The sequence below is a fragment of the Apostichopus japonicus genome, chromosome 9, assembly GCF_037975245.1.
Source record: "Apostichopus japonicus isolate 1M-3 chromosome 9, ASM3797524v1, whole genome shotgun sequence".
Taxonomy (NCBI): domain Eukaryota; kingdom Metazoa; phylum Echinodermata; class Holothuroidea; order Aspidochirotida; family Stichopodidae; genus Apostichopus; species Apostichopus japonicus.
Window position 1 is genome coordinate 6,366,573 of NC_092569.1, and position 22,058 is coordinate 6,388,630.

General features: G+C 35.4%; 1 protein-coding gene across 1 annotated transcript; it reads left to right on the forward strand.

Moving 5' to 3' along the window:
• Positions 1-4,822: 4,822 nt before the first annotated feature.
• Positions 4,823-19,656, forward strand: LOC139973858 (uncharacterized). The gene is made up of 9 exons (XM_071980731.1): positions 4,823-4,865; positions 8,217-8,377; positions 13,087-13,132; positions 13,479-13,648; positions 14,049-14,313; positions 15,056-15,267; positions 15,658-15,966; positions 16,771-17,035; positions 17,995-19,656. The coding sequence occupies exons 1-9, from the start codon at positions 4,823-4,825 to the stop codon at positions 18,243-18,245; spliced, it is 1,722 nt and encodes a 573-aa protein (XP_071836832.1). The 3' UTR covers positions 18,246-19,656.
• The last annotated feature ends 2,402 nt before the right edge of the window (positions 19,657-22,058 follow it).

Consider the following 22,058-nt stretch of genomic DNA (forward strand, 5'->3'; position numbering starts at 1 on the left):
CAAAAAATCGTAGCAATGAACATGTTTCTTGTTCTATTATCCAAGTTTGCATGTTTATAAGAAATTGAATATTCCGAAACATAAATTGAATTATAACCTTGAAAAAAATCATAATATTAACAGTGGCGTAGCAAGGGGGGCGGGTCAAGGGAGGGAACGTGCCCGGGCGCCGGGTTTAGGAGGGCGCTGAAATGGGAGAATGGGAGTTAAAAAAATAAGCACTTTTTAAAAAAAAAATACGAAATTGATGTATGTCGTCAGGCATGAATATTTTCCAGTTACTAATAAGAATCTGAACTGAATGTAGTTGTTTTTATTAGCAAATTTATAGATTGTGATTTCTTTTCAGACCACTTCGACCGTTTTCTCTTTGTTTTACATTCTGTTCTGTATTCTGTAATGACTACATGTCACGGAAATTTCGGGTATTTCAGTACACAGTTTCAAGGCAGTAGATTTCGAAAGGCGGAAATATCATAGGCGTAGGAGCACAATTTGATTTAGGGGTGAGGGGGGGGGGGCTGTAATTACTTGCCCGAAATATATAGCCAGATTTTTTCGCCGGCTTTGCGCGCAATTTATTTTTCTTTCAGTGGTGGGGTGGGGTGTGGGCGCAATTTTCTACTCTTGCACCCGGGCCCCCAAAAATTCTAGCTACGCCACTGAATATTAACCATGTCATTTATATCCATTTTTAAGGAAGCTGGATGATGGTTCGAGCACCCATCCAACCCGCTTCGCCGCCTAACTCATCATAAACCGACTTTATTACTCAAGAACGTAATTTAAATATGTTTTTTCGAAACATCGTGTGACAAGTTTATAGCTGAAATGGTAATGCAGCAGCTATAATAGTACAAATTGGTGGGTGATAAAATCATAGTGACAGTGGGATAAATACTGACAGTAGAATTGTTACTCTCCTTGTGTCATCTTGGAAAGATTAAATCCTTGGTTTCCAGAAAGTGTGGAATCGTAAGGCGTCGTCACAATGTTAAAATATGTTTAGTTAATATACTGTAGTAGTTTTCAATACAACGATTCTTGGTTCAGTTGACATAATGTACAGTTGCAATGAGTTTTGACAAATTATTTTAATCTAATAAATGAGGAGTTCAACATTGTGCTACAAAATGAGTATTTATCGAATGTCATCAATTTATTAGTCATTTTATTAAAACTGTAGCAAATGATCAATTGATCAGTTCAAATTAATAAATCGTTTCATTTCAAAATTTGGCAACAAAATAAAAAATTAAGTTTTCATCAGCTTTGTCAGATTGTTTTTTTTAAATATCAGTTAAAGCAAGAATAGGAGTTTCTGTCAGCTTCAAATATTAGACAAAGAAGTATAGACAACGATGCCAGTAGAAAACGGGAAAATAGTCTGTTTTCTCACCATAAGGACAGTTTTTGTACGTGGCGAAACACAAATTCTATTTCTTTAACAAATTTACATCAAATGACCGTCCGATTCTCACACAACTAATACGAGAAAGAACCGATTCTCTCTGAACATTACATTGAACCTGCTGGTAACGTTAACATGGATCTTTGTGACATGTGTCCTCCGTGTGCGTCTTGCCGTGATGTGCTTATGTGACCCACATGCAGATCTGGTTATTTAATGGCCAAAGATCCGGTAAATCCGTCTTCGAGTAATGTTAAGTAAGGAAAATTACGTTTTAACTTCATATTAATTCGCACCTCTTAAAAAACTAATATACGTGATTGATACGAAGGAATGAGAGGAAGTAAAGTAGGGATGAGGAGGGGGAGAGAGACAGAAACGGAGAGGGTGGGAAGGGGTGGGAGAGTTGACCCACCCAAAGGAAACGCCGTTCCACAACGCGTCAACAACAAGAAAATTAACTCTGTCTAGAGCTTGTAACTTGCGGAAATTATAAACATTACTTTTCTCAATTACATGTAATTGTGTATTCCAGTAAGCTTCGTGTTCCAATTCCACATCGACATTTTCAAAGATAAGTAATTCATGCAATGTGTAAGGGAAGGTAATGATGACGTCATCAAGGGTTTGGGCAAGAGGCTTCCTCAAGCAGCTACAATTGGTTATGCCAGGATACACTTCAATGTTATGAAGTATTCTTCATGGAAGGCAGGTAAGTTAACAAACGTAATGCCCTTCAAAGGGTTCCTTGATGGTGACCAATAACAGCCCCAGAAATAGTTTAGATAGCTTTCATCCAAGGGCAAACGGTGCACCGGAGCAGAGAGGTAGAACCCTCGGCAAGATGTTATAGATAACCATTATTTATAGTTTCAGTAAAAGAGGCTCACAAAAGAAAATGTAACATTTAACGATTCACACACACACCTGTCCTCGTGGATTGATTTGTAACATTTTAACACGAGAACATGTACTGGGGTGGGTGAGCAGGGGAGAGGGAAACGATATCTTCCCAGAAGAATTTTTCTTTGTAGTTAAGGTGGCCCAGAAATTTGAACCTTTACTCGAAAGTTAACCTGTAATATAACAATTCATGTTTTTTTCAACTTCTCTCCAACAGTGGACTTTCTACCTCCAATTTCCATTATTATATCTCTAAACTTTGACTCGTTGCTCAAAATGACGACTTTTTCATTTTAATATTGTATTTAGTAGCGGTATTCAGTCAGACTAGTAGTAGCAGCCATTTTACCATACTTACCTGGCCTTGACATACAGGCAGACGGACCTTAGCAGTATCGCATAGCAATATACTAAGTAGAATGACAGATTGCTTTACAAATGCAAAGATGTGTTACAGTTTTGTGAACATTGAACCATAACATATTCGGTATTTAGGTATATGCATGGTCCATAATTCCAACCGATTCACACAGACATTACAGTGATTACTGTAAATCTTTTGTACCACAGTAAATACTGGATTGTGCTGACGAATCTGTTAAATCGATAGCATGTGATATTAGGTTCACAGTAAGAACTGAGGGTATGTGTAATCCTTACAAGTGCGTCAAACTGGATTTGTTGGGATTTCATACATCCTAAGTAATTCTAATAGCACCTGCTACCGATTTATAGCACGATCTGGTTTTTACTGTGGTAAAATTTAAAGATTTACAGTGGTTTCTGTGTTCTCTGTTTGTACCGGTGAAAATTCATGAAATCAAGACGTACAGCGATAGTGTGAATTAACATACCAATTTCTGACGTATACTACGGATACGTACTCAGCATAGTTCACACTATATACTGTACTAAGGTATGTATTTACTGTTAAATCTGAAACACATATGTCAACAATTCCATCAAGAAAGTTAAGGCTTGAACAAACAGTTAACTATTGTGGCACAATCTTCACTTTGACATTTGATCAGACGAAAAAAAGGGGTGGACCAGTACCAATAACAATACTTCTTTTGGGGAATGACCTTTACTGTTCCTTGAAACGTGAATATCTGAAATACATTTGCTGCTGTATTTCCGATCAGTAACGGTAGGTCTAGGCTTATCGGTTACACGTTTCGTAAGTGTTAATGTCGACATTGTTCTGCCATTGCCTATAGGCAACCATTTTGTCTTGGTTCGATTCCTTGGATCGCTGCTCTCAGGAAATGTTAACATTGCCTCTTTTTCTGATTCGTAGCCTCCAATAACTTCTGATATGATAACTACACTCGATACACACAGAGAACACAGTAACTACTATAAATCTTTAAGTTTTGTTCCCCAGTGAAAACTGGACCGTTTATAAAACGGTAGCATGGGCTATTAAAATTACAGTATGTACTGAGGATATGAATAATCCCAACAAATCCAGTTTGATGCATTTTTTGGATTACACATATCGACAGTTCTTACTATAATTGTAATATCACATGCAACCGATGTATCATATTTGTCAGCACGAACCAGTTTTTAATATGGTACAAAACTCTAATATTTACAGTAGTTACGGTAGTTTATGTGTGAATCGGTTGATTACTAACGTTAAGCATGTTCATGTCTCGATGGCCGCTTGCTCAATGATGACATCGTTTTGCTCGCACACTATGATGAGTCGGTCTGAATGTTACCTTTCTCAGGAATGTTGGGCTTCATTTTGCTGAGGGGTGTCTACACCACCGGGGCTTTTTGCCATCCCATACTTGATCTGATTTATTTCCTTTTTCATTTTGCAAATCATATTCATCCGCCGGTGAATTTACCGTGCATTATTCATAGGTTAATGCAGGGTCAGCTGACGACAACGGGCCAATCAGATTCAAGAATTGTTAAGAAATATGAGTCAAAACTACCTAATAATCTCTATTAAATGAGAAATAAAATAAACTATTCGAGTTCAATGTGCAAAGATGAACTATCAGTTCACTACCAAAGATAGTGACAACGATATTCATAGTAATAACTGTGCCTTTACCTGTTACGGCGCCTAGTGGTAATATAATTGATTAGCGACTATTCCGACCTCAATTCCATCTACCATGCTACTTAAGTTAGTGATCGCAGTATTGAATGGTATAATTTACCTGACAGTGTTGTAACATCAACTTTTCGTCGCTATTAACAAAGAATACGAACATTTCGTTGACATTTCGTTAGAGCTAGATTCGGAAATTTGAACTTAGCGTTATTGTTGTATCACTGGAAGTATGGAACGCCAAGTCACGTGTCTAAAATTAAAATAGATTCACGTGACATTAAGATATCGATGGACTGAGACACATATTGTTACTGGCTAAGTCATTAACCAGCGACGTTGGGGATTTGAAACAGGAGCGCATTTAGACGCATCAGACGGAACTGTAGTATCTGTCAAGACCAATAGGAAATCTGTGCTCGGGTCTCATCGACATGTCGGTGGCTCGTTACACAGCGGCGATACGAATCCGAGCCGGTAAAACGGTAGGCCAATCCGACCCTAAACTATAGTACAAATAGTCCGAATCTCCTTCATCAATGACAAAAATTTATACCGTTGTGATGTCAACAAACACAATGCACAAGCAATGGACAGGCGTCTCATGGTGTCATCAAAAGTTGTTAGTGTTCATTCATTGATAAAACATTTAGTGTTGAACAAATATCACAAATCGTAATATAATTGTTTGTCAAATTACTAATCATCGCTAAAAAAAAATTGTCTTTCTTAGGCTGTATGATGGATCATTCTGAAGTCACCTAAAAACAAAACACAATTATCATAGTCCTGCTTGGCTTCTAATGGACCACCTATCTCCCATTCACCTCATTTACTCATAAACACCAACCCCAACACTTGCTTTAGTCTACTTGATTAAATATTGGGCTTATTTAAAAAAAAATAATACATAATTTTGTAAATGTTTCCCTGGCGTGCAGACTTTTAAATAATTGCCAGTCACTGAGACGTGCTTTACCCTTCCTTATGATAGATTAGCAACTTAAATGGTTAATAAAACTTCTAATGTTAGCAGTAAATATATAACAAAAGAAATAAGAATTTCTCTGTCTTGAATATTTGACAGCGACGTGAAATAATAGAAAAAATAATAGAACATTAACTGACCAAAAACTGAAAATAGTATTATTGGTCTCCTTGTGTCTTGGAAAGCTTAAACCATTGGATCCAAGAACAATTTTTTCGCAGCAAGAATCAGGACTTAACTCAGGGCTTTACAAATCTTGCCAAGAAGCATTAACAACCGTTATTACTGGAACTGTACAATTGAGTGGATTGTACCACATTTTGTACTGTTTCAACGTTCTTTTTATCCGAAGGTAACGCAATTGGTTTCGTGTCAGCATTTATGTTAAAATTTTATGAACTTCAAATATCTTTACGAATAACCTCTACTTACTAATCCCCTAACGCTGGCTTCCCGTCACTACAACAACATTTAACACGCCAACTACATGTGTGGGGTGTATAATATCACTATTGCTTGTTTGTGCAACACTATAGTGCGTAAAGCAGGCATACCGATATTGACCTAGGCAAAGTTGCAATGAAGATGGACAATTCATCATTGATATTCATATGGAGGTCGTCTCCGTAAACCCAGTCTAACCGCCAAGCACCCATGATTAATATTAAGATATATTACTAAAATAGTACAATTCTATTGGGTAAGTTGCCGGGGAATGGCATAAGAAATCCTTTCCAATTTTTTATCTGACTTTTTGCTTCTGAGGTTTATCATTAAATAATTTCAGTTTTGTTGGTATAACAGTTCCCTCTTTTTATTCCCCTGTTAGGTTGTTCAAGTAATAGGACACAGCTCCCGTCTTACAATTGTCTTCTAGCCCAACTATTCCTGTCTTCTAGCCCAACTGTTCATTCTACACATACCCTTATCTTTGATGCCGACTGTGATATGTGTGGCAGTTTTGTAAGTTACTGGTAAGTGTTACAAGCTATATAGGAATCTGGAACTAAGCGGATGGAGGAGACCTGTTTTGTTACCAGGATTTGGGTGGAACATAAATGCTCATATGGCTCTACAGGTACGTACGAATATTTCCCCCTCCCTTTAAACACTTTACTTCACTACTAACCCCAACCCCGAACTTATTATCTCACACTTAACATACCCCTTACCCTAGCTCTGATCCACCTGTTCGAAATATTTAATCAAAATATATGTAAGATTCTAATATTGAAATGGTAGTTAATTTATTAATTTACTGCTGTGTTTTGCGTGGTGAGCGTTTCATCTCAACAATGGCAGATCTATGGAAGAGTAGAAGGGACATGTCAAGTGCCGTTTCGATGAGATGTAGAAATTCTTCAAAATGTCACAAATCTGAAAATTGACATGTTGTTGACCAATACCAACTCATCAAAATAACAAACATCTTAAAATTGACAATATAGCGTGATTAACTCTTCAAAATTGCGAAAAAAATGACAAATATACGTTTTGCTACATCGTTTGAACTCATTACTTGGCAAAAACAAGTCTTAAAATCAACGTTTTGTCGAGATGCCTTAACAAAATGAAGAATATATAAAGATTGACGTTTTGACGACATTGAACCAGATTTTGTTATTTTCCCAGATTTGGAAGAGTGCAAGTGCAAGAGTAAATTTCATGCTTAATTCATTTGACGCGTTGATGTATATCGCCGAAACGTCAATATTCATTTATTTGTTTCATTTTGACGAATTTGTATGATGTCGTGAAAACGTCAATTTGCAAATTATTGACATTTTCACGATTTAGAATATGTCATCATAGCGTCAATGTTCAACTTCTTGTCATATTGACGAGTTGCGGCATCTCATGAAAAGTTCAATTTACATGTTCATTCTACGCTTCCGTACAGATCAGTGTCAGGCAAGAAAGCCAACAACCCAAAGCAATTAGGGATTTTTTTTAGCTATATATTATTATGGTATTATCATTCAATGTGAGCATGCCGATGTCCAATATTGGTAATAATTTTCTATTAAATGGCAACGACTCCACAAGATCTTTCAAATTTACACATAAAAAGAAGAAAAAATAGCTACTGTTTGCTCTTTTTTGGATTTTATTGACATATTTTCATATCGGACTGGCAAACCATTCAACAATTCCCTCATTGCATCACAAAGTTACATCGTTGATTAAATGCGGACTCTATGGCCTTGCAGACGGTTTTCTTGGGTAGCGCTCACCATTTTCCGTACTACTGACACGTAGGTCATTCATAGCACCAACGTTTCCCGGTCACGAACCTTGCAAATTACCAGTAACAAGAGCCCGAAGATTGGGTCATTTAGTCAAAACCTCTTATTAAAGCAGAAAAACGTAATTATCCACGAGAAGGAAAATTCAACTAACATCGGAAATATATAAATTCAGATCAACTAAGATATCAATTTATATGCCCCAAACTATCGCGGTAACTACAATATTATAGACTACATTCAATACGTTACCATCTTCAATAGTATTTAATTAACAGCCAGACAAAAAAAAAGCATTATAGCTGTAATATGTTAATGCGTTTCACATTTTCTAAATTCATTAAAGCACTTAAACAAAACAAATAGAATGTTATTTTAGAAGGCAAATATTACAAATTTATAATTAATAATTTCATTATATGTATATCCGGGTTGAAAAATCTACCGATGTGGATGAGCGACGTTTATTACCAAAGAGATAGTGTTGAAGGGTATATGATGAGTGAAATATGAGAAAAAACACAATAGGTAACACATGGTCAGTCTCCTGCACTGTAGGCTACATATAAATTTAAATGATTCCGTAATTTCCAGCTTCATCTTGGTGTAAATCATTATCAACGATTATTTCAGAAGAGAGCAGGTCACTGAACACTCCAGTTCACTTCAACATCAAGATGATCAGCAAATTGTGTAAAGTTTTTGAAGTTTTTCTTTTCCTTTTGACAACAGGCTGTCTCTTTTCACATCGAGTGGTGAGTTTTAGAACTTGACACTTTTTTATACCTCTCACATTATTTAATTAAAATTGCTAGACGTGTTCTTAAGCTCCAGATAATTTTAAAGCCTCAGTAACATGGTAGAGTATATCGCTATAGGTTAGTAATTTATTTCCTTTCTAGCAGTAGAAGAGATATTCTTGTATTTCTAGTTAAAACTTCGCAGGTTTTAAAATTTCTAATTGTTAAACACTGACCCAACACTGGAAGATATATAATAATTTTAGCGATATTATTCTGGCCCATACGGTAGTTGATGATTTTTAAAACATCATTACCTTGGTGAAAAACCATGAACACAAGAAAAAAACAAGTAATTAATTAACTTCGTCAACGGTATATTAACATTTTAAAGGCAAAATAGTCATTGACACTAGATTGATTTTTTATTGACTCCTTCAGATCAAAGTTAAATACTTTCATTTTATATAGATGAAAATGCAGAGAAGTTTACATATACGGTTATTCATATTCCATGAAGTAAGAACAAAGCAAAATTAAAGTCAAATTTCGAGTTTTTTTAAAGCTAATAATTATGGTAAATATTCTTTTCAACCTTGTGTAAGAGACAATCGAAATATCTTGCATCAGTATGGTTAACTTGTGTGTAACAACTTTGAGATAGGAAGTATGTTAAAGATCGTGACTTTCAAAGAATTGAAGGTTTATATTTTTTATTTTGTTCATAACTGAACACAAAAACTTAACTTTCCTTCCGACAGTAAATCTGAAACTTAAAAATATCCAAAATATGTTAAAGCTTCGCGTTGAATTCATTCGTGTATTATCATAACTTCAAACAAGATTTTCTTAATCAAACGAAACATGGTATCATTAATACTTATTTCATAAACAGGGCGAATGACAAATACTCAAACAAAAAACTTGATTTTACAATTGAAATATAGTAGTTTCTCAAATTAAAAAAGTATTAGTAAAAATATACATAAAGGGACATAATCGAATATAATTGTGCCAGTTTAATTTACTTAAAAATAACGGATAACAGGATAAGCTCTCATCAAGTAGTTTTAATCAAATTATTAATCGATTCAAGTTTACAGAACTGACTTTTTTAAATCGTGTTTCATCTCTAAACGACATTATGTCATTCTCTTCTAAATATGAACTTTTAGACAATGGTATCATAATATATTGGCGCAAGATCCTAGTCGATGAAACTAAGTTTGCTGTCATGATTAAAGTTAACTGAAAATTTATTCCAAGAATTATTAAAAAAGAATCAAAGATGCAAAGTTCATAAGAAAGCGTCCCAATTTGTTTTCTTCAAAATAGCAAGCGATTGCATCCCCCAATATATATCACTGATATTCACACAATTTGTTTTTCATTATTTTTAATTTTATATTATTCCGATCGTGGAGTTAAGCAAAATAATCAAATGTTAAATGATATCATTGAAACAAGCAGTAATCTCTATTCAACATAACTGTTTATTAGTATAAGCTTTAAGCCATTTAATGATAGTACAGAAACTTACAATTCTAAATAATTTGCTAATCATCGAACGCTATCTAAGTTTCATCATCCTACTAATGTGTTTCTTACCTCTTTCTACACTTTCAAATTGTTGGCAACATCAGAACCTTAAAAGCCTATTCATATAAGTGACGTAATATCTAGGCATGCTAATGAGAGCTAGCTATACCAGTCTCAGGCTCTGACATTTCTCCTCTCTGCTTCGTTGATATCATACTTTAATTGAAAGCAGTTTCTTGTTCTTAAAACAAGTTAAAAGATCCAATTTTTACATCTCTTTGTGAAAACCTTGATTTGGGGTTAGAGAGGATATGATAAGTATAAAACATATACTCTAGTTCTGTGTTTCTTTTTTACTTTGTAATAAATCTGTCAATAATAGTTTTACTTGCTGGGATCAATAGCTTAGGTAAAAGTCCTTTCTAATGGATAGAGCAAGAAACAAACAAGTCGCTCAAACAACAGTTTGTAAGAACTAGAAAATTGTGTTGAAAATATACGACATTTTAACATATTCGTGCATTGTAGTGACAATTAATCGTTTGGTATTTTGTCAGATCACTTCAAACTGTTATCTGTCGTAAAACGTTTGAAAATAGCAAATCATAATTTCTAGAAAAAACGTACTTTTCTTCAGCAGTCAACAGACAAAAGACAAATGCTAACATTATTCCGTAAAGAAATAGAATATTTAGAAAAAAATGTAATTCCTCTGCGGTGTGTCTTTACGCATGTGACATACAACATCTCTAGTATATAACTTTGATTTGCTTAAACACGATTGAACAGTATTGAAAATATCAAAACTGTGTAAATCTATTTGTAATTTATATTGCTGGGAACATATGTGTAATAACAGTATTCAGAAAATGTAACCTTGTCTCCTCAACAACACGCATGTAAAATTTAATCGATTGTGCAACAATTCTTACTACAGCAATTTCAATCCTATTTGCTTTCGAAGTTAAGCATTTTATTCATGCTTGAATTAGAACTTCCCTTGACGCAGTTTGTGTCGACCAAATGATAGTCTTGTGTAAACAAAATCGACTTATAGACAGCAGAGTTTTAATGATGACGAATCGAAGTAGGAATTAAACTCATTCAAAAGTACATTTGCTCTGAATCGCTAGCAGGGAATGATAACAGATCAACTTGTTTAAAGTTCATTTAAACCCTTCAATTGGTCGAAATACTGCACAAGCAATTTCTGTTACACATTTCATGTTTTTCCCCAAAGAGTTGTTTTTTGACTTTTCATTGAGACTTTGCTTTATGGTCGTAAACAATTCCCTGAAGAATATGGAAAGGGCCATTCCGATGCCAAATATTGCGAGGCTTACTTCAAGGACGAAAATGTATGACGCTATATTAGTTATAACCCTAGTTCAATATTTGTGTATTCTGTATGCGTTTTTGTTTAATCATGAAATAAATTTAATTCATTTAGTTTACGCACTGCAGTATATCGGTGGATGCTTATTTCATGGAACATATGTTTTGTAAAACGTTTACTATTATGATATTGTTGTTCTTGTCTGCTTGTACGTACCGTAGACAACTCAATGAAAGTATCTGTTTGAATTTGATTCAGTCATTTCCGCTGTGAGAGAATTTTCTATATAAATTGATCTCTTAGAGAATAAAACCGTTCCCTAGTTTCGAACGAAATCGGGAAAATATATTATAATGCATTATAACTCAATATTAAAGATTCCACGTTATAGTTAAGGTGACACCCCTGAGTGTTATTCTTAGACAAAGGTATATATATTACATAAACTAAACCGAGAAATTAAGTAAATTACAGCATGTAGGATTTTCTTTTTAGATCAGAAAATAGTCAAATCGTTGAATCATTTTGAAAACCTTCTATCACGGACAATCCCTGTTGAAAACTGAGTATCTTTAATTGTTAACAAAAATATTTTTGTTTACAATAAAGATTAATATAAAATTAAAACAGCTAAATAATATTTGGAAAGCAAATGGAGCGTGTTTCTATGTTATACTGCATTCGGAACGAAAGTGTTGAGAGCACGGTTGCCTCATACATGTAATATTATACCAAAAATTCTCTACAATATCTCTGTTGGCTAATTTAGGGTTCTCGTTGTAATACTTGATATTACTATTATTGGGCTCTTCTAGGCGCCGTCGTTCTCCCTCTGATAAATTTTGTTACCGCAAGGGCTGTTATTACAAGCGGTTTAAGATAGAGAACTTAGCTAAACGTTCTAAATATTAACATATTAATAAATATTGTACATTTTGTTTATTCATAGTGTCTGTTATTTCAAACGTTTTATCAAATTGAGTTTTTGTCTCTTCAAAGGAAAAGGAAAAATCTTGTTTATATATGGTTTATTCTTCTCTCAAATTAAATCATTGTACTTTATATATATATATTTACTGCCAATATAAGTATTGTGATATATTGTTTCAACTTCCCAAACTGAATTTATTAGCGTATTGTGTTTGTTTTATTTGTGCAAACCAGGAAACTATTGTTAAATTATACTTTGTTTAAGTTAAAGAGGCATAGATACATATCAATGTACTAGATGGAAGGTCCACATCAGAGTAATTGAGTTTTACCTTTACGTGTTTGTCTATTTTGGCTTCGCACGCATCTAAATCAAATATGCGAATTTCTATATACTAACTTCTTAATTTTATACAACGTTGCTAGTATCTAGGTTTATTAGGGTGATAGTTCTCTCGCTGAATAAATATTTGTTTCAAATGATATACTCTCCTTTTATTTCTTTTTGTTATACTGCGTGCATGTCAATGGCTCTATATTTACTATCAAAAGGAAGTTAAATAATTGGAAGTTAACTGGATATGAGTTTGGTCAACGGATTTATCATTCGAAACAATAGTATGATTATTCACCATTACTGGCAGTCATTTTCATTGTCACAGAACTAGAACTAGAACTAGAAGTTACAAGTTGCTCCCCAACCCACTTAACCCTTGTTTTGTTTCAAACACAACGGTATTGTCATCACAAACCCTCCTAACACAAAAAACACCCAAATTCCCGTCATGTGTACGACAGTTCTGATAGTGAGCCATATATGCTATAGTTTACTTTATCATACTTTTATATAAAATACATGAATACGTTTAATAGCCATTCGACTGAGCTGTTACTTTTTGTATTAATTTCCGTTTGACAGGATGCTCTAGAGACAATCAATGATGTCACCGGTGATAGTAGTTTAGGTAAGTGATTTTATATTTATGCTGTTTCTTCCTAGGCGGTCGTTATTACCGTTCAGTAATAACTATGTTAATGTTTATGAAAGGGTATATTTTACACGGCACCATTTGAATCGAACGTTTTGTGTACTTCAAACGAACAGATGGGTATCAGCAGGGAGTTGTTATGGACAGGGAGTTGTTATGGAAAAAAAACAGCGGAAACATTCATTACACCGTATAAAATACGTTGAATCATTGGATTCATCGCATGTAACTGGTACATAGGCAACAGTGGTAATTATATGTAACCTAAAATACCAATGTGACTCAGCTCACAAAGAAATCCAATTTTGTTTTAACGTACTAGGTTCGTCGTACTTCTTCTATCAACAATCGGAATACCCGAGAGATTGCAGAGAAGTCCAGGAGGAATGTTCATCTCAAACCTCTACTGGTGTCTTCGTGATCAAACCAGATGGCTATTCGGAGCCTTTTGAGGTTTACTGTGATAACGCAGACAGTTCTGGCGGATGGACGGTAGGTTTCAACAGTGTGTTCACTTTACAAGTTTCTTGTCATCTTTCTTTGGTACGAGTGGATGAATCATAGCATATATAATAGCATATAGGATGTCAAATGTATGTAACTGTAATTATCAGGCTTAAATTTAAGACAAACGTTAAATATTTCCCTCATTGTGGTTTGCACTCTTTTTTAAAACAGAACCTGCATCCCCGATTGGACATTGGTGCCCGACAATTCCCTCGCCAAACCTTTCTCCCCATTCTGTAGATTCGTACTAACATTATGCACAATATGTGCATCCTGATATGAAGCAGTACGCAATATTTGTCAAAAGAGCGGTTTCTAGTGACGTTTATTTCACAATACACATAACCTGCTTAGAATTCAGTTTCTAAATCATTAACACCATTAGGTAATACAGCGTCGCATTGACGGTTCCATCGACTTCAGCCGTGACTGGGACAGCTACAAGTCTGGTTTCGGCTTTCTAGCTCAGGAATTCTGGCTCGGCAATGACAAACTTTCTTACTTTACCAATCAAAAGAAGTATCAATTGATGATTGAGATGACTTTATCAAACGGTTCCTTCATCCGGGTGTCTTACGACAACTTCCGCATTAGTGATGAGTTCAGCAACTTCAAGTTTGTCAGCCTCGGACAGTTCTCTGGAAGAACAGGTAAGTTATATCAATATTTCTGCTTAATATCCTTATGTGTGTTTCCCTTAGCTGAGGTTTCAGGTCAAATTACCTCTAGTTCTCTACAGATGACAATTTGGAATTCATAAAGCCCTTACAGGCGCGGATTCGGGGGTCTGTTGTTGTACCCCTCCCCCATCCCCTCTAATTTCAATGTCACATTAAAAAGGTTGTGGTTATTGGAAAATTATTACGTAGAGACCGAGTGTTAGACATAATTTATAGCCTAATTATGCCTTCAATTGTGCAATTTAATCTCTAAAACCTTCTTCTTTTCCGGGTGATCCTCCTATTTTTAAATCTGCTCTCAACAACAATGAGCCACGCCCTATACTGTCGTGGATCTGCTACTGTTTCATCATTCACTTATATAACTTCCACCTTCATTTTGAAATTTTTATTACTATTTGGTGAGACTGTAACTTCATGAAATTACTCCTTCTCTTTCTGGATGACAACTGATGAATTCAGTTATTCACAAAAGCAGTTGTCATAAATGTTTAGAGCTTATCTGAGAACAATAAGAAGCTATGATCATGTCGCTAGAGAACATTTACACCCGGCCATCTTTTGCTTTCCTGATGTGTGTAGTTATATCGGCTATTAACACAAGTTTTACAGCATGGTCATTACAATGAATATACATAACGGAGTTTAAATCATCATAATGTTTCAATTTGAGGTATTTTCTTAAGCCTACCGACATATTTCATCCATGCAGACGTAATAACTATGTGCCCCTACAACATGGTCTATAGAAACTGTAGTATTTCCTGCCAGCGGACTTGTGGTGCTCCAGAAATGTGTCAGGCTGGGATCTGTAATGAAGCCGAAGCCTGTGTTTGTTCCGATGGCTACTTCACGAAGGAATCAGACTGTGTACCTCAAGAACAGTGTGGATGTTACGAATCAGAGGGACAAACAGTTATTCCAGTCAGTTGTTTTTCATTTCATTTGTCTAACTTTTGGGCAGTCAAATCTGCGGGTATATGTCAAAGACTGTGCAATGGGACAGTTTTCCAACAACAGTAAAGTTCACGACTCTTTTCCATAACGACAGTCACTGTTCATACTGTTTATAGTAAAACAATGAGCGCAATATAAGTCCAATCAAACTCCAATATATAAATTAGAAGTTCATTTAACTATACAGTTATAGGAATACCTGTAAAATTATAATATACTCCGCGTAGAGAATTTTAGTGCTTAACAAGACATACAACCGAACATTATTTACCATGAATGATAATAAACCCACCATCAGGCGTAAAATGCAAACTGTAACTGTAAAAAGGGACGTAAGAATTAAATTTTGTTTTTCAGGAAAGTGGCTCTTACGTGAACCTTAACTGTTCAAGAAAAGGTGTTTGTACCGACGGGCAGATCACGTGGGATGAAGCATATGCATGCAGTCCTAACGCAGTTTGTGACGACAGGGACAACATAACACAATGCTATTGTACTGGTGGCTACAGAGGAGACGGTGAAAATTGCACGAGACCACCTAAAGATTGTCAGGAAATTTACGATGATGAATCTAGGGACAACGGTATATACAAAATCAAACCAACCGGCTGGACTGGCGAGGCTTTTGAGGTTTACTGCAACATGACTGACGGAGGAGGATGGACGGTAAGTCATTCCATTAATTAACACCCTTTGCTATTTGCACTGATTTCACTGTACAGATAATGCATTGCAGTAAGCTTCACTACCTACAGTGTATGACATTGTACCACAATGACCACACTATACTATACTACACTGCACTAAAACAAATACACTAAATTACCCTTGCTGCTAGTAAAATACAATGCATTACATTGCTTTACAAAACACTAATTCTACACAAAGTGCAAAAGTGATAAAGTATAGCCTACATTTTGAGGGATGTAGTAACTAGACATAACACGTGTAAATCACCAATTTGTGTAGTGATCGTTATTGATACAAGGTAGTACATAACCATGGATAATCTTGCGTAATGGATTTGCTATGAACTACATTTATCATATATCAAAAAAATTCTGTTCCATCCTACATAGAATACAAAACGACGAATTAAATATGCAAATAGATTATATTCTTTTTGTGAAAACATAATGAAATGTATTTTCCGTAAGAAATATAACCACTCTGAATCCATTTCTAAGTATCTGCTTCCTTACGTTTCAGTGATACCTTCAAAGCGATTTGTGATTTTGTCAAATTTTCATTTCAGGCTTATATCTGAAGTGGAATGAAATATCTACATAGTGTACACTTCTTTAATGACAATGTTTCAACGAGGTTTTTTCTTTATCAGTTCCTTCAAATTCGTTTAAGTGAACGTTTTTTCATCTTCAATGTTTATTTAAATGTTGACAATTTCGTCAATTTTTTTTCTATATTTGGTCATGACAAAAGTTTTCCTCTTATTCACACATTTAAACAAAGGTTTTTCAGCGTCGTTTGGATGGAACCGTGGATTTCTACCTCGGATGGGACAGTTACAAAGAAGGTTTTGGAGATTTAGACCACGAGTTTTGGCTTGGAAATGATAAACTTTCTACCTTGACCAATCAAAAGAGATATGAAATCAGGATTGATATGGTGAACAGTTATGGCGCTCCATACTATGCCAAGTTTGACTACTTCCGGATTAATGACGAAAGCGATAAATATCGGTTTTCTCAACTTGGAACCTACAGTGGAACAGCGGGTTTGTTACAATTTATTTGGTTACATACATATCCTTTAGATATCTGCACAATTCTACAACTATAAATGCTTTAACGGTGTGCGCATAGTTCAATGTTCTTTATTGTGTATTGTCCTTGGAATGTCATATTACAAGGTTATTCTACATATATTTGACCGAAGACTTGAATTAGTGAATGATTTGCAGTGATAATGCAAATACAATATAAGAACATGATGCTGATGAGTGGATGGATTGATTTATCAATATTTCTCTTCTTCAGATTGTTATCCTTCCTTTCATACATCACTAAAAAAACACCATGTCTCTGTTCCGATTTCAGACCTACCCATATACACTACAGCTAAATACGGACATATCCAAACACGTCTAAGCAACAATCTTGCACCATGTATACAATACTTTCTTCGAATATACATTTGCACACAATCTACATTAACACCATCGAACTGTATCAGTTGGGCAAAACCAAGTTTTAGGCCACACTGTTTGGTTTTGTGTAATTTAGTCGTACCAATGATGCCGTATCAGTCATCATGACTTTACTACGTTTTATTTCATTGAAAAACAGTACGAAATTGTTGATACACCGAACTGACACGTCAATTATTTAAATGGAGTATTAATAACTTCATGTTCTTTTTATGTATTTTTGTTTTATTTTTTGTACTTAATTATTCAATGTTACAGCATGTGTGATTTCAGCAGTACCGATTATGATATGAAATATGATAATTATTATTACTAAACGATAAAATACATTATGGTAAGAAACTAAAAAATAATACAAGATAACATTTAATTTGCAATTAGTGGAAAATGAATTAGAAGCGATAGCTCATTAATGAAACTCTTACTAAATAAAACTCTAAACGCCGCCTTTTATTTCAGCAACATCAGAAGGTCTTACCTTTAGTAACATTACATGGAACGCCAACTGTTCTTTTCTCATTTTACAGACTCTCGCAGCAACCCTGATGGTTATGCTCTTCGTTATCACCTGAACTACCAGTTCTTTACCAAAGATAATGACAAGAGTAACTGTGCGGTTTCTTATCACGGTGCCTGGTGGTATAATGGTTGTACAACTTCCAACCTAAATGGAGACTACCATGCCAGCCGAGGTGCTGAAAGCAGTCCTCATTGGGACTACTTACCCGGCAGCTACTTCAACATCAAATGTACAGAAATGAAGATTCGTCCCTTTTAGCTGGAATACGAGGGATGTCCAGACGAAACTGCGAATATTTGCGAATTTTATTTGATTGAAAATATGGATAGAGAAGTCACGTGACTGATAATGAAAACAAGTCGCATTAAAGTACTGGAAAACAATGCCAATTTACCCAATGAAGACGCTTATGCATATCAAGATATTTCAACGCAAAAAATCGTAGCAATGGACATGTTTCTTGTTCTATTATCCAAGTTTGCATGTTTATAAGAAATTTAACGGTGAATATTCCGAAACATAAATTGAATTATAACCTTGAAAAAAATCCTAATATTAACAGTGGCGTAGCAAGGAGGGGTCAAGGGAGGGCACGTGCCCGGGCGCCGGGTTTAGGAGGGCGCTGAAATGGGAGAATGGGAGTTAAAAAAATAAGCACTTTTAAAAAAAAAAATTACGAAATTGATGTATGTCGTCAGGCATGAATATTTTCCAGTTACTAATAAGAATCTGAACTGAATGTAGTTGTTTTTATTAGCAAATTTATAGATTGTGATTTATTTTCAGACCACTTCGACCGTTTTCTCTTTGTTTTACATTCTGTTCTGTATTCTGTAATGACTACATGTCACGGAAATTTCGGGTATTTCAGTACACAGTTTCAAGGCAGTAGATTTCGAAAGGCGGAAATATCATAGGCGTAGGGGCACAATTTGATTTAGGGGTTGGGGGGGGGGGGCTGTAATTACTTGCCCGAAATATTTAGCCAGATTTTTTCGCAGGCTTTGCGCGCAATTTATTTTTCTTTCAGTGGTGGGGTGGGCGCAATTTTCTACTCTTGCACCCGGGCCCCCAAAAATTCTAGCTACGCCACTGAATATTAACCATGTCATTTATATCCATTTTTAAGGAAGCTGGATGATGGTTCTAGCACCCATCCAACCCGCTTCGCCGCCTAACTCCTCATAAACCGACTTTATTACTCAAGAACTTGATTTAAATATGTTTTTTTCGAAACATCGTGTGACAAGTTTATAGCTGAAATGGTAATGCAGCAGCTGTAATAGTACAAATTGGTGGGTGATAAAATCATAGTGACAGTGGGATAAATACTGACAGTAGAATTGTTACTCTCCTTGTGTCATCTTGGAAAGATTAAATCCTTGGTTTCCAGAAAGTGTGGAATCTTAAGGTGTCGTCACAATGTTAAAATATGTTTAGTTAATATACTGTAGCAGTTTTCAATACAACGATTCTTGGTTCAGTTGACATAATGTACAGTTGCAATGAGTTTTGACAAATTATTTTAATCTAATAAATGAGGAGTTCAACATTGTGCTACAAAACGAGTATTTATCGAATGTCATCAATTTATTAGTCATTTTATTAAAACTGTAGCAAAATGATCAATTGATCAGTTCAAATTAATAAATCGTTTCATTTCAAAATTTGGCAATAAAATAAAAAAAATAAGTTTGCATCAGCTTTGTCAGATTGTTTTTTTTTAAATATCAGTTAAAGCAAGAATAGGAGTTTCTGTCAGCTTCAAATATTAGACAAAGAAGTATAGACAACGATGCCAGTATAAAACGGGAAAATAGCCTGTTTTCTCACCATAAGGACAGTTTCTGTACGTGGCGAAACACAAATTATATTTCTTTAACAAATTTACATCAAATGACCGTCCGAATCTCGCACAACTAATACGAGAAAGAACCGATTCTCTCTGAACATTACATTGAACCTGCTGGTAACGTTAACATGGATCTTTGTGACATGTGTCCTCCGTGTGCGTCGTGCCGTGATGTGCTTATGTGACCCACATGCAGATCTGGTTATTTAATGGCCAAAGATCCGGTAAATCCGTCTTCGAGTAATGTTAAGTAAGGAAATTTACGTTTTAACTTCATATTTATTCGCACCTCTTAAAAAACTAATATACGTGATTGATACGAAGGAATGAGAGGAAGTAAAGTAGGGATGAGGAGGGGAAGAGAGACAGAAACGGAGAGGGTGGGAAGGGGTGGGAGAGTTGACCCACCCAAAGGAAACGCCTTTCCACAACGCGTCAACAACAAGAAAATTAACTCTGTCTAGAGCTTGTAACTTGCGGAAATTATAAACATTACTTTTCTCAATTACATGTAATTGTGTATTCCAGTAAGCTTCGTGTTCCAATTCCACATTGACATTTTCAAAGATAAGTAATTCATGCAATGTGTAAGGGAAGGTAATGATGACGTCATCAAGGGTTTGGGCAAGAGGCTTCCTCAAGCAGTTACAATTGGTTATGCCAGGATACACTTCAATGTTATGAAGTATTCTTTATATAAGGCAGGTAAGTTAACAAACGTAATGCTCTTCAAAGGGTTCCTTGATGGTGACCAATAACAGCCCCAGAAATAGTTTAGATAGCTTTCATCCAAATGCAAACAGTGCACCGGAGCAGAGAGGTAGAACCCTCGGCAAGATGTTATAGATAACCATTATTTATAGTTTCAGTAAGGCTCACAAAAGAAAATGTAACATTTAACGATTCACACACACACCTGTCCTCGTGGATTGATTTGTAACATTTTAACACGAGAACATGTACTGGGGTGGGTGAGCAGGGGAGAGGGAAACTGGTGGCCAATTTCAATATCTTCCCAGAAGAATTTTTCTTTGTAGTTAAGTTAAGTAGTTTAAGTTAATCGATAACATGTGATATTAGGTTCACAGTAAGAACTGAGGGTATGTGTAATCCTTACAAGTGCGTCAAACTGGATTTGTTGGGATTTCATACATCCTAAGTACCTACTGTAATTCTGATAGCACCTGCTACCGATTTATAGCACGATCTAGTTTTTACTGTGGTAAAATTTAAAGATTTACAGTCGTTTCTTTGTTCTCTGTTTGTACCGGTGAAAATTCATGAAATCAAGACGTACAGCGATACTGTGAATTAACATACCAATTTCTGACGTATACTACGGATACGTACTCAGCATAGTTCACACTATACACTGTACTAAGGTATGTCTTTACTGTTAAATCTGAAACACATATGTCAACAATTCCATCAAGAAAGTTAAGGCTTGAACAAACAGTTAACTATTGTGGCACAATCTTCACTTTGACATTTGATCAGACGAAAAAGGGGTGGACCAGTACCAATAACAATACTTCTTTTGGGGAATGACCTTTACTGTTCCTTGAAACGTGAATATCTGAAATACATTTGCTGCTGTATTTCCGATCAGTAACGGTAGGCCTAGGCTTATCGGTTACACGTTTCGTAAGTGTTAATGTCGACATTGTTCTGCCATTGCCTATAGGCAACCATTTTGTCTTGGTTCGATTCCTTGGATCGCTGCTCTCAGGAAATGTTAACATTGCCTCTTTTTCTGATTCGTAGCCTCCAATAACTTCTGATATGATAACTACACTCGATACACACAGAGAACACAGTAACTACTATAAATCTTTAAGTTTTGTTCCCCAGTGAAAACTGGACCGTTTATAAAACGGTAGCATGGGCTATTAAAATTACAGTATGTACTGAGGATATGAATAATCCCAACAAATCCAGTTTGATGCATTTTTTGGATTACACATATCGACAGTTCTTACTATAATTGTAATATCACATGCAACCGATGTATCATATTTGTCAGCACGAACCAGTTTTTAATATGGTACAAAACTCTAATATTTACAGTAGTTACGGTAGTTTATGTGTGAATCGGTTGATTACTAACGTTAAGCATGATCATGTCTCGATGGCCGCTTGCTCAATGATGACATCGTTTTGCTCGCACACTATGATGAGTCGGTCTGAATGTTACCTTTCTCAGGAATGTTGGGCTTCAT

Excerpts from the sequence above, each read along its gene's own strand:
- LOC139973858 (XM_071980731.1), top strand. The coding sequence starts at position 4,823 with ATGTCGGTGGCTCGTTACACAGCGGCGATACGAATCCGAGCCG. Across the intron at positions 4,866-8,216 it reads GGCGATACGAATCCGAGCCG|CTTCATCTTGGTGTAAATCA; the intron begins GTAAAACGGTAG and ends CGTAATTTCCAG. Across the intron at positions 8,378-13,086 it reads GTCTCTTTTCACATCGAGTG|GATGCTCTAGAGACAATCAA; the intron begins GTGAGTTTTAGA and ends TCCGTTTGACAG.